General features: G+C 38.5%; 1 protein-coding gene across 17 annotated transcripts in view; it reads left to right on the forward strand.

Annotated features, from left to right (window-relative positions):
• The window catches only part of atp2b2 (ATPase plasma membrane Ca2+ transporting 2), a 627,627-nt gene that overhangs the window by 590,733 nt on the left and 23,861 nt on the right, over positions 1-13,033 (forward strand). For all 17 annotated transcript variants that reach the window (XM_048606377.1, XM_048606376.1, XM_048606378.1 and 14 more), the window contains 2 exons: positions 6,712-6,925; positions 10,901-11,112. In XM_048606377.1, the coding sequence (XP_048462334.1) occupies positions 6,712-6,925; positions 10,901-11,112 (426 nt within the window). The remainder of the gene's footprint in view (positions 1-6,711; positions 6,926-10,900; positions 11,113-13,033) is intronic.

The following is a 13,033-nucleotide window of genomic DNA, read 5'->3' on the forward strand; positions in this document are numbered from 1 at the left end:
ACGAAGCTTGCAGATATCCTTCATTCCTCAGTGAACCAATGTTTTTCCAAGTTTTTTTTTAACACCAGGACTGGCTTGTTAAGATTCAGATTGGGAGAGAGAAGGAGACTCTTGCTGTGTTCACTCCTTGTTGCTTTCTGACCTTTGTTGCTCAAAGCAAGATACTGAAATGTGAGTTCTGAGGAAGGGTCACCGGACCTGAAACGTTAACTCTGTTTTCTCCTTCACAGATGCTGCCAGACCTGCTGAGCTTTTCCAGCAACTTTGTTTTTGTTTACTGAAATGTGATAACACAGTGTGGTGCTGGAGGAACACAGCAGGCCAGGCAGCATCAGAGAAACAGGAAAGTTGACGTTTTGGTTCAGGACTGTCCCGACCCGAAACATCAGCTTTCCTGTTCCTCTGATGCTGCCTGGCCTGCTGTATTCATTCAGCTCCACATTTTGTTATCTCTGACTCCAGCATCTGCAGTTCTTGCTATCATACTGAAATGTGGTTTGTTTGTATACCCCAAGTCTAGCTCCATTGTCTTTTCTAAGCTGAACACTCCATAGGTGACCTTCCATCTTCAACATGTGGCATTGTCATGTAAGTGTAAGTAAACAAGAGATACAATTTTTTTTTACCAGCTCACTAAGCTTCACTGAACTTCTTGATTACAATGATAATTCTGAGGCAGCCATATTTTGTATATTCCATGTAAGTTACTTGGACATTTCAGGTGATCAAAGAAACCGTTTCAGGTCAACAGAATCTAAAACCATTTTTTGGCCAGGAATGTCTCACTATCTAAGCCAAATGATGAATGTTGAATATTGATAGTCCATTTTTGCTAAGATCATAACAATCTGGTGCTCTGTGTATTCATTACTGCAATTAACCTATGAAATCGCTTCTGTTTAAATTACTATGTATAAGCATTATATCATCAATAATGCGTCCTGTGACATTGAAACCTAGGGTTTTGTGACATTCAAGATAATTGTCAACATTCTCATTTATTCATCATTCCCTACAAACCATTAATACGGTCAGCATGTGGAAAGAAATTCTGTTACCTTTCTGTTTTGTAGCTGGGCATCTTATAACCTTGCAATTCTGTGTTGCACATAACTCTGCTCTCATTATTTCCATGAACTACACAGAAGCTGCCTCAAGAGTATGAAATTTCTCTGAATACTACCACATATGTTTTTATCTTGTACGCTCAATACTTGGCTTGGTACGGTAACTGCTTTACTTCAAAATCTATAATACACGAGGAATACCATAATGGGATTACACCATTCCGGTTGAACATCTATAGGAGGTCCTACAACTGAAGCTGATGCATTTCTTTAGAACAATGGGGAATGTTACTTGCCATATTTTACCAAGGAGAATACGTTACCTCCATCCCTACTTCCTGTCTTCTGAACACGCAACGAATTACCAGTCCATGCTGTCTCCAAATTCATGGCCTCTCATTCTTGATAATAATCTTTTATGCTTTTAATTTCACTTGTCCATGGGATGTCTGCATCACTGGCTAGGCATGTACTTATTACCCATCCCTGAGTGCTCTTGAGATGGTGGTGATTAACTGTCTTTTTGAAATGCTACTGCCCTTGGGTGTTTGAAACACCTACAGTTAGGGAGCAAGCTCCATGAATTTTGATTCAGTGACACTTATGGAATGATGATATAATTCTAAGTCATGATGTGTGTTTTGGTGGAGAACTTGCAAGTGGTCGTACTCCCATACATTGGCGAGGTTGAGAGTTTAGAAGGTATTATTGAAGGATCCTTGGTGAGTTGTTGTATCTTGTATATGTTACACAATGGTGCCGCCACATGGTGATTGAAGGAACAAACTTTAAAGATGGTGGATGGGACGACAATGAATTGGGCTGCTTTTGTCTTGAATGGTGTTGAGTTTCTTGAAGTTGCACTCATCCAGGCAAGGGGGAGTATTCCACTACACTCCTAATTTTTCTTGTGGTTAGTCTTTGGAGTGTCAGGTGGTGAGTTACTCAAGGCAGAATTCCTAGCAGCTGACCTGTTTTGTAGCCACAATATCTATGGCTGGTCCAGTTCAGTTTCTGGTCAAGGATAATCCTGAGGATGTTGATAGTTGGGGATTCGGTGACGGTAATACCATTAAATGTCAAAGGGATGTGGTTAGATTCTCTCTTGTTGGAGATGTTCATTGTCTGGCATTTGTATGACACGAATGGTACTTGCCACTTATTATGCTGTCCAGGTCTTGCTGCATATGGATACGGACTGGCATGTAAAAAAATTAAAAAACTGAATTTGATACCAACCAACTAATTTTCAGTTTTAATGAAGGTGGGACAGTGACTGTTGACAAACAACCTTCACAGGAAGCAGGTCGGTCATTTATATATTAAAATGATACTGCGTGCCGCAGATTTAAGCAGCAATTTAAACCTAACCGAGGCTGGCTGGATTTTCTGGGCCTAAGGATACTGAACAGCTAAAGGGAGGTGCAACGATTGCAGGATCCAAGAACTGTAAATGCCATTCCACTTACAAATTCGATGTATTTCTCCAAACCTCCATGACTAGCCACCCACATCCTCAATCCATCTAATTTCCCTAACCCCTACTTAAAAGCTTGATCTTTCCCCAAACTCCAACCTGCCCTTATCTTTTGATCTTTAGCCTTATTTCTCAACCTGCACAAGCCTCTTGGATCCCTCCCTCTTGTTGTTTCCTCCTGCATGCTGATTTTAAAACCTACCTTGCAGACAGCCACTCAGGCCAGCTATAACCAGCACATGTTGTCATAAAATGGTAAGCAGGTTCTACTATTAAATTCAACAAACTCTTGAAAGAAACCTATTGTTCTAGGTTTCCTGGCCACAGAATTACACCTCCCAAGCCAAGTTTGGGACCTCTGTCCCTGATGATAGATTCTGGTAACTTTCCCATATCTGACAGGTCTACAGTTAAATTTGCTTCTCCATTCAACACCGCTGCTCTCCATACAATCGCAAGCATTGAAGAGATGTTTACAACTTTTCATCACTCGACAAAAATCAACAAGCCTTGGGAAGTTATGACAAATGCGTCTGCAACTTTTATATCTTGTTTCTTCTAATAGTTGAGGATGGAAGCTGTTAGGTCCTGTTGATTTCCCAATCTTAAGTCCCCTTATTTTCTCCAATACCATTAATACTTACTAAAATCACTAGGTTCCTTGACTTATTATTAGGTTCCTTGTACCACTGACATTTTGTCTTCTCCATTCACTTGAACATTGTTACAATTAACATACTTGCAATTACCTTATTATCTACACAGTCTTACATATATCTGCTTTTAATGGGGCCCATATTCTCCATGATTACTACTTCTTTCCATATACTTATTAAAAAACTAAAACCATTAGCTTTGATATTGTTGCAAGTTTCATTCCTACCCCACACAAAATTGACAGCATAGAAATCCCGAGCCCCCAGGTGTAGGGTAGGGGGCTGTGTCTGGTGGGATGCCCTTCAGAGGGTTGGTGTGAACTTGGTGGGCTGAATAGCTTGCTTTCACATTGTAGGGATTCTATGATTAGAGTGGTTGACTTGTAAGTTGACCTTATAATTAGATGGGGCAGCATAGTGGCTTAGTGATTAGCACTGCTGCTTCATAGCTCCAGGGATCCAGGTTCGATTCCACCTTTGGGCAACTGTATGAGTGGAATTTGCACATTCTCCCAGTGTCTGCGTGGGCTTCCTCCCACAGTCCAAAGATGTGCAAGCTAGGTGGATTGGCCATGCTAAATGACCCGTAGTGTTCAGGGAAGTCTCGGTTAGGTGCATTAGCCATGGGAAAAACAGTGGGGTGGGTCTGGGTGGGATGACTTTTGGAGTCGGTGTGAACTTCTTAGGTCAAATGGCCTGTTCCTCACAGTAGGGACCCTATTCTATTCAACAAATGTTTGAATTCTGACATAAACTGTAATTGATGCCCCATTGAAGTCATCAGACCAGAATGGAGGGATAAGGAAGTATTGTCTTTATGAGATGATTTATTTTCCTCTGTACTTCTCCAGGATACTGTCTGGTTTCAATTAAAATTCTATTTCTTTTGGCTATTGAAACTAAATTGGGTTTAATGTTGTTGAACCAGCAGGCAGTTGAAGTGAATAGCATAGTCACAGTTTGGGGGGAACTTGGCAAGCATTTAAGGAAACAAGGAATAGATGGTTAAATGTAGATTGTTATGTGATACAGCAGGAGGCTTGAGTGAAACAAAGCTGCCAGCAATGTTGGGCTAAATGGCTTCCTTCAACACCATATATCCTTTGTAGAACAGTAACATTCCAATCACAGCAATGGATGAAGACTAAAGTACACCAGATAATGTTTCATTATTAGAGAAGATTTCTGAGTAGAGACAATCAATTTAACATGTAGATGATTCACAGGAACTAACATTAAAGATTATCAATTCGAAGTCAGAATATTTAGAGTGCCCTTCCTGGAAAGGCTTTGACTTTCCACCATTTATGGACTATTGCTGAGAATTAAGTTGATAGCACATCTCTGCCACTGTTCCCGATACTGTTACATATTTTATGAAGCCAGATATTACTTGGCTTGAAGTATTATGATCTTGCACAAAAGCAAAGGAAGAAGCAGAGTGCCATGGTATAATTTTTACTGAATTTGTTTAAAAGATAGGAATCTTAAACTTGACTCTCCATTTCAATGAAATGATTTCAGAAGCTCTGCTGAAATTAAATGCTTCCTTATTCCTTAGATATCAGACAAAACTTAATGTAGAGAAATATGAGGCGATCTATTTCAGGAGGAAGGATAAGGATAGAAGATAATTACTTAAATGGTAAAGCTTCAAAAGATGTCCAGAAGCAAGAAAGGCTTAGATGTTTAGACAGATGAATCTTAAAAAGGGGTGGACAAATTAATTACAGAGGTGTAAAATGTATCTTGAAGTCATAAGTTGCATAAATACTGCACCAAGTAGAAAAATAAAGACTAAATTATGTAAGTCATTGTTTAGACTGCCATTAAACTTGTGTTTAGACTTGGAAGGCCTCGTTAAGGATGAATATCCAGCCATGGAGCAAGTGTAAAATATATTCATGAGGATCCAACCAGACCTGAGAGAGGAAATAATGAAGAAATTTGGATTTTCATCAGAGCAGAGAAGTCTGAGAAAATCTGATACAGGGATTCACACCAATAAAGAGAATTGATAAGGAAAAACCTGCTTCCAGTTGCTGATGAGTTAGTCACTAGAGATATTAGATTTAAGAACATCTTTGAAAAAATCGTGGGTAAGGTTACAATAATTTTCTTTCAAAGTGAAGACAGAGTTATAACAGTCTTAGTAAAAATTTAAATATAAAATTTGAAAGTGAAATTTTTGGAAGTCTACTGAACTAAATGAAGACCTGTTCCAGTGGGGGGAGAAAAAGTCTTATAGCAACCAGACCCCAAAGAAACCCATGCGTGTTTCTTACAAATCTAGCCTGTATCAAATGTAAAAAGTAAAAATTCCAGTTCCTGAAACCTAATTCAATTAAGTTCTGAAAGGTGTTTTTCCTAGAAACCAATGCAAAAGCATGGACAGATCATACGACAGATATTTGCAATGCAGTATGCATTTAAAATGTACTACTTTTCTGAAGTTGTTGCACTGTGCAAAATGAGAGGCGTTGATTTATTTATGACAATGTAATGATAACCATTATGATTTGTACTTGAGTCAAGTTGTTTATCAAAGAATCTTAGTCAGGTGGATACAGGAACTTTTGCTTCATGAGTTATCATTGTAACACATGAGGGGATCTTCATTATTAGAGACATTTATTGTCAACTTTTGTTCACTGGTAGCAGCCTCACTTCTTCAGTTAGAAGGTTGTAGGTTCGAGCCCCACTCCTGGAATTCACCATGTGATTTAGGCTGACTATCTCTCAGTGCCCTTTTTAGAAGAAATGTTAAAATAAGGCACCATCTGTCTCCGGATGCTAAAGATCCCAGGTACTGTTTAAAGAAGGCACGGCTGTACATTCTGGGATAGTAGGAACTGCCGATGTTGGAGTCTGAGATAACAAGGTGTAGAGCTGGATGAACACAGCAGGACAGGCAGCAGCATCAGAGGAGCAGGAAAGCTGACATTTCGGGCCTAGACCCTTCTTCAGAAATGGACCCGAAATGTCAGCTTTCCCACTCCTCTGTTGCTGCCTGGCCTGCTATGGTTGTACATCCTGGTGTCCAGACGAGCTCTAATCCCTCATCAAAATCATGTAAACAGAATGTTCAGTCATTCATCTCATTTTGCAGGACCATTTGTGTGGACATGAGTTGTGATGTTCCCCCCACTTTACAACAATCATTGCACACAAAAGTTACTTCATTGCTTGTGCAACACTTGAAGAAGTTCTGGGGTCAGGAAGTGTACTTGATGAATCTAAATTCTTCCATAATGCGATTGCCTCAAATGTTGTGCAGACATATTTCATGTGCCCAAAAATCAAATCTACACAGACTGCACACCAATTTCCATATGGACCTTAAAATAATTACATACTATACTATGCTGTAACATTTGATCTGGTGTCATTCTATAAAGTGTTAATTTGTTTCAAGGCATATTATATGTCTTAATGTCATAGATATTTTTATGCTACTTCAGTCTTCAGAGCAATACAATGATTTTATAATGCAGTTTGATTTTTTTTATAGGATTCTCCTCTGAAGGCTGTACAGATGTTGTGGGTAAACCTCATTATGGATACTTTTGCCTCTTTGGCCCTAGCCACAGAGCCACCCACTGAAGCACTTCTGATGAGGAGGCCTTATGGCAGGGACAAACCCCTTATCTCACGAACCATGATGAAAAATATTCTGGGTCATGGAATTTACCAGCTTACTGTCATCTTCACTTTACTCTTTGCTGGTATGTTATACAGCATCTATGCTTCTAGCAAGTAAAATTTAAAAAGTTCTATTTTTATTTTTCTGGAAAAATTGATTAGCTCTGTGCAGATGCACATCTTCGTGATGCAGTCTTTTAGGGTTCTCATGAAATATTCCCTCATTCATGCATTTGTATCATTTTCCTTTTATGGGCAGTTTTATGCAAATATATTACTTAAAAAACACAAGTTGAAATGCAATGTTCAAAGCCTGTGAGATGTTAGTAAATGCTGATATTATTTGTGAGGCACCATACCTTAAAGATTCAGGATTTGAAAGTAGCCATCTCTAGTCATGTTTTGTGTCATTCTGCTATGATTGTCTTGTGTGCTTGTTCATTCTGCTTGATCAAAACAGCATGATTTGCATTTCAGGTGACTGAAATAATATCTATGTTGAAAAATTGTTGGACCTTTTTGGAAAACATATTAAAGTGTGAAACTAGGACATGTTAACTTCTTAGAAAAGATATTTGGCAGATTCCTTGTTCTGTGGAAAAGAAATCTGCTTCATGTTTGTCATATTGAGGAAAGATTAACTTGACATACCATGTACAAACTTATTTAGAATGAATATATATTGAATCTTGACTTTCTGTCAAAATAATGTGGAAGCCATTAATGGTGCTCTCTGTTTGATTGTTTTTGCAGAGAGTGGCACAAAAAAACATCTGGATAGGGGCAGATGTGCAGTTAAACTCTTGTCCAAATTCTTTAGCAAAAGAAATTGTACTGCTTTGAACGATGTGAAATTGCTGTATTTGCTCAATCAATATGAACTAAACTAGGCACTGAAAGCTGAGTCTTTTCCATTTCATCCTAAGCACTCTTTTAACTGAGGCACCGCTGTTAATTCCTGCTAAGCAATCTCTATGATACAGCACTGTCTAACTCAAGGTGGAGTCTTATTCCATCAGATTTTAACTCGCACAACACCAGGTTGTAGTTCGTCAGGTGAAGCTTGGTGTTGTGTGACTTCTGACTTTGTCCACCCCAGTCCAACACTGGCATCTCCACATAACAGATTTTAACTATTATTGAATATTTTAACAATGTAAAATTAAAGCAAGATCCATTCTGCCTCTTACATTTCTATTTCTCAATTCAATCTTTCTCTCTCTTTTAGTTTACTTTCTGTACCTGATTTGACAATGAATTCACACAGTGTAATTTGCACTTCCTTCTCAGTCCCTCTGCTACTAATTTTACAATCTTCAGTCTCATATAAGGAGATACTCTGTTTCTCTCACTGTGATATTATCCACTCACACCTTCAGCAAATTGCTACCTGTAAAATGCAAATATTTAAACATCCAAATCTAACTAAAGGGAGGCAGTGTTAGATACAACAGCAAATTATGGCCCATAATACACTGGGGGCATCTTCGACAATACATACCAATGAAACAGCACACACTAACAAATGTGCATTTTTCTTTATTTCTCTGTCTGGAGGCAAGTCTGATACATGGAATTGCAATACTCACCATGTGTTGGGCAAGGGGCCAGGTCCCGAATCCACCCCAGTTGGAATGGCGTGGAAACTCCATGCTGTCAACACCATTCTGATCCACATTGGCTGTTCAGCTGACTGGACTAATTGCCTCTCAAGAAATCTGAGTTGCTGGGGTCATATTCTTTTACAGGCATGTTGTATGAGCTATGGATAGTGGTGGTAGAGGCTCCAATTTCATGCTATCACATGGTACATGGTTTGCCAGTAATCACTCCTGCTGTTATTATCTGGCATTGGCCTATGTTGGAAGGATTTTCAAGTTGATGTGCAACCTGTTTGTCCCTGTAATGAATACACTGTCCTCAGCCATCAAGGCCTGAAGAGTGACATGAACCTGGAGCTTCTTATTCAGAGGCAGGGATGCTACCACTGCACCACTAAAACTCTGTGACATATGTTTGCTAAAATTACTGTTTCTTCCACTGAGGACAGGGAACCTCTTTACTAATTGGTCAAGCACTAGAGACCTTAATAGACCATATTTTGCAAAATGAATGATGATAGGGCTAACTATACTGTTAGAACAAGGCAGGGGGAGGAATGCTAAATCAGACAACTTGTGAAATTTGCAATGGGCAGTTAAGCACAGAGACCCAATAGTAGCTGTCAGAGTTCCCTTGCTCCTTCACAGAATGGACTCCTTGATAATGGTTGTGGCGCTGAAATATCTGAATTTGTGCGACATGGCCAGTAGTTTCCTAATAAAGATAGCTGAAGACATTAGGTCCTGTGCATTCGGGAATAAATGAGATTTTACTAGCATGAAAAGTGATCATTACTGCTGAAGAACCTAGTGCCCACAAAAAAGAATTTTGCTATGTTGAATCCCATTATTTCAGATGATAATTAGTGCTGGAGATTTTTTCAAACACCTTTTGTTTTTAGTTCTTCTGCCTTTCCTTTCTCCAATCCCCCCTTTGTATTTTTGAATCTTTATTTTGCACTTTGCTAATGTTTTAAATCTAATTTATATTTCCTACATTTTACATCCTGTTTTAGGCTGTAGGTGTACAAATATAATTGTATACTAGTGCAACTGTAAATTTTCTTGAGTGTGAAAGAGAAATTCCTGTGAGTATTCAGAATCTAAACACTGTAAACTTGAAATTATCCAAAATATCAGTGCAACGTCTTTAATTTCAACAAGTCTTGTTTCCCCATCGCATTGTGCTCAATGACCTCCCAATTAAGTAACAACCAGTTTTAAAATTCTCATCTCTATTTGCAAATCCTTCCAAGGCTTGTCCCCTCCCAATCAATGCAATCCCTTCTAATCCCACAACATTGGTAGTGCAGTCCACTAATTCTGGCCTTTTGGGCCTCCTGGATTTTTGTCACTCCAGCCGTCAGCTGCCTTTGTCTTAAGATCTGGAATTCCCTCCAAATTCTCTACCTCCCTACTTCATTTCCCTCATTAAAATGTTCCAAGCTTTGATCATCTCCCCGATATCACTTTTCCTGGTTCAGTGAGAAACTTCGCTTTATATCACTTCTGGGAACACCTTGGGGAGCTTTAAGATTTGAGGCAGAATATAAATTAAGTTTGTTGTTGACTTTGATGTCATAAATCTGCTCGGGAGATATGCATTTCTTTTAGTCTTCCTCTGCCAATGTAAATAGGATATTGTTCAAGGATGATATAGATATAAATCTACATATTTGTGACATATTTATTTTTTTATACACCTTTTGCTTCATCTTGGAAAAATAAAAATGATATTATTATTTGTCAGTAATATGAAGTAAATAAGTGAAAATATTTACATCTATTTCTCTCTGAATATAATGCTTGTATTTCATGATTTGCAGAGAATGGGGATGGGTGCACTATTATTGAAAATCTAACTACTGAAACTATTGTTGAAAATCTAACAAATACCAGCCAGCTGATTAGTTCTTCAAATCAGCCATCACAATGAATGGAGAGATTTCCTTTCATTCCAAATAAAAATTGCTATTTTTTTCTGTGTTTAAATAGTTTTTTTTTAATCAACAGGCATCATAGCAAAAAAATTATTCCAAATATATCCATTATGGAGCTATCTGAAACAATGTGATTGTGTAGCATCTGGAGTGTGCGGAAACAACTTCATTTATAGTGCATCCAGAATGCACAGTTTGATGTCCGGCGTCTCTGTACAAGGTTTACTTATCCTCAGGAAGGCAAAAGACTTTGCTAATTCTTGAGAGGGTAGGAAGTATATGAAATATATGAGCCATCAAACTCTTAATTGTTATACAATAGCAACACTAACTGCCATTTACATAGCGCCTCAAACATTTGAATATGTCTCGAGGCATTCCTCAGATGCATAATCACTCAAAATTGAGTGCTGAATATGTTAATGGAAGTAGTTAAAAATGCTGCATCTTGCATGTTTACTTACACAAAGGAAGAAGTTTTATCATTACCATTGTGCTATTGTCTGTTTCTTTGCAGGGGAGACCATTTTTAACATCGACAGTGGAAGAAATGCACCACTGCATGCCCCACCTTCTGAACACTACACTATCATCTTTAACACTTTTGTGTTGATGCAACTCTTCAATGAAATCAATGCTCGCAAGATACATGGAGAGAAAAATGTGTTTGATGGCATTTTCAGAAATCCCATCTTCTGCAGTATTGTATTCGGCACTTTTGGAATTCAGGTATTGTAGAAAAGAATATTCTTTCAAATGTTCTATTAATGCTAATGCTTTAGAAATACATAGATGAAGAGCAGTCACAAAGACGATTCAGCTGCTAGTGTTTCACTGAGACATGCTCTCATCCTCGAATTTGATACCAAAGTTTCGGATAACTGTAGCTTAAACATTTCTTTCATGAGGAAGGTAGATTACTTCTTAGACTTGTCATGTAGCCTGGCTAAAATTACGTCATCCTGCTCTTCAGCCATGCCAGTGACTTTATCCCAAGTGTTATACTGAATTACTAGGTCTTCTCATTTCTGAGTTAACAGATTGTGGGTTAAAGCATCATGCCAGGGTATTGGCTGATGTTCCACCTCAAAAGTGAGAGACTGCAGCATTCCCACACATTCGATCCTTCAAACTACTGTCCTGAGGCAGTTGGATGTGATAAGATGCTAATAACGAACCTAATAAATCAGAAAATATTGTACCAAGTAGCATGAAAAAAGTGCAGTATTACAAGTTCAATTTCTCCAATAAAGCACAATTTGGTTCTGCAGCATTGTATTTGCTACTTATCAGAGAAAATAATTTTCTGATAAATCAGCAACTTCCCATTCTTAATTTCTATTATTAGTGATGTTTTTGAATCAAGATTAGTCACAAACATTGCTTTAGTTTAGTGTTTTGTTTTGTTGAGAAGTGTTATATCCTTGAATATGGTGCTTGAGCATTTAAGGGCCTCAAAAGGCTCACAGGTGGGCAAACCACTCAACGCTTCCTGTACGATTAAAAAAAACTACAGTGGGTGTGTGTACATGCCAAGCAAGGCACACCTCCCCTAACGGGGAAGATTGTGACTCCTCAGCCTTTCGTCCCAAGCTGGAGGGTTAGATTGGGAAGGGCCATAAACCTCTGGCCAAATTTTGTCGGACAGATGCCAAGTTCATGATACAAGCAAGAATCAGGCTGAATAGTAAGAAGGGATGTAAAAAAGGAAAGAAATGAAAAGGGAGAGTATGAAACTGGCAGCTATGATAAAATATAATCCAAAAGTCTTCCAATAAATAATAAAAGGATGATAGAGGAGAGGTGGATTTTTAAAAAAAAAAAAAAATTTGGATATAAAAGAATTTCAATGCAAGAATGAAGAAAGCATGGCTGACGGACTGAATGAATACTTTGTCTTTACCAAAGAAGAAGGTTCTAGCCAAGTCATAGCAAAAGAGCAGATGATTGAGATACGCAATAGTCTCCAACATGAAAAAGAAGAGGAATTACGAAGGCTAATTATACTTAAAGTTGATAATTCACTTCATGGAATGAGAGAGCCTTTAGAAATATTAATCCAGGACAAAACAAGCTGTCAATCAGACAAAAAAACCAAAGAACTGTAGATGCTGGAAATCAGAAACAAAAACAGAAATTACTGGGAAAACTCAGCCGGTCTGACAGCATCTGTGGTGAGAAAGCAGAGTTAACATTTTCGGTCTAGTTCTGAAGAACAGTACTGGACCTGAAACATTAAATCTACTTTCTTTTCAGAGATGCTGCCAGACTTTTTGAGTCTTCCCAGCAATTTCGGTTTTTGTTTCTGCAGTCGATCAAACAAGTATAGATTAATAAATGGATTTGTTATAGGTCATGCAGTGTTCATCATGTGGGAGATTGTGTGGGTGACAGATAGTGATGGAAAATGTTGCATTTGATAGTGAGAGTCGGAGGCTATGGAAGATGGATGCAATGGAAGAGATATATTTGAGTGTGAGGTAGCTGAGGAAACATGGTGGCACTTATCCTGGTGGATTGGAGAAGATTATTGACCTTCCTGCAGCATTGCAGCATCTGGATAATTGATATCTCACTGAGACAGGTGGCAACCTTGGACCAAGCTGGCAGGATCTGGGATTGTGACCTCTTCTGCCAGTTCTGAAGGGAG

Source organism: Rhincodon typus, chromosome 16 (assembly GCF_021869965.1).
Source record: "Rhincodon typus isolate 14 chromosome 16, sRhiTyp1.1, whole genome shotgun sequence".
Taxonomy (NCBI): Eukaryota; Metazoa; Chordata; class Chondrichthyes; order Orectolobiformes; family Rhincodontidae; genus Rhincodon; species Rhincodon typus.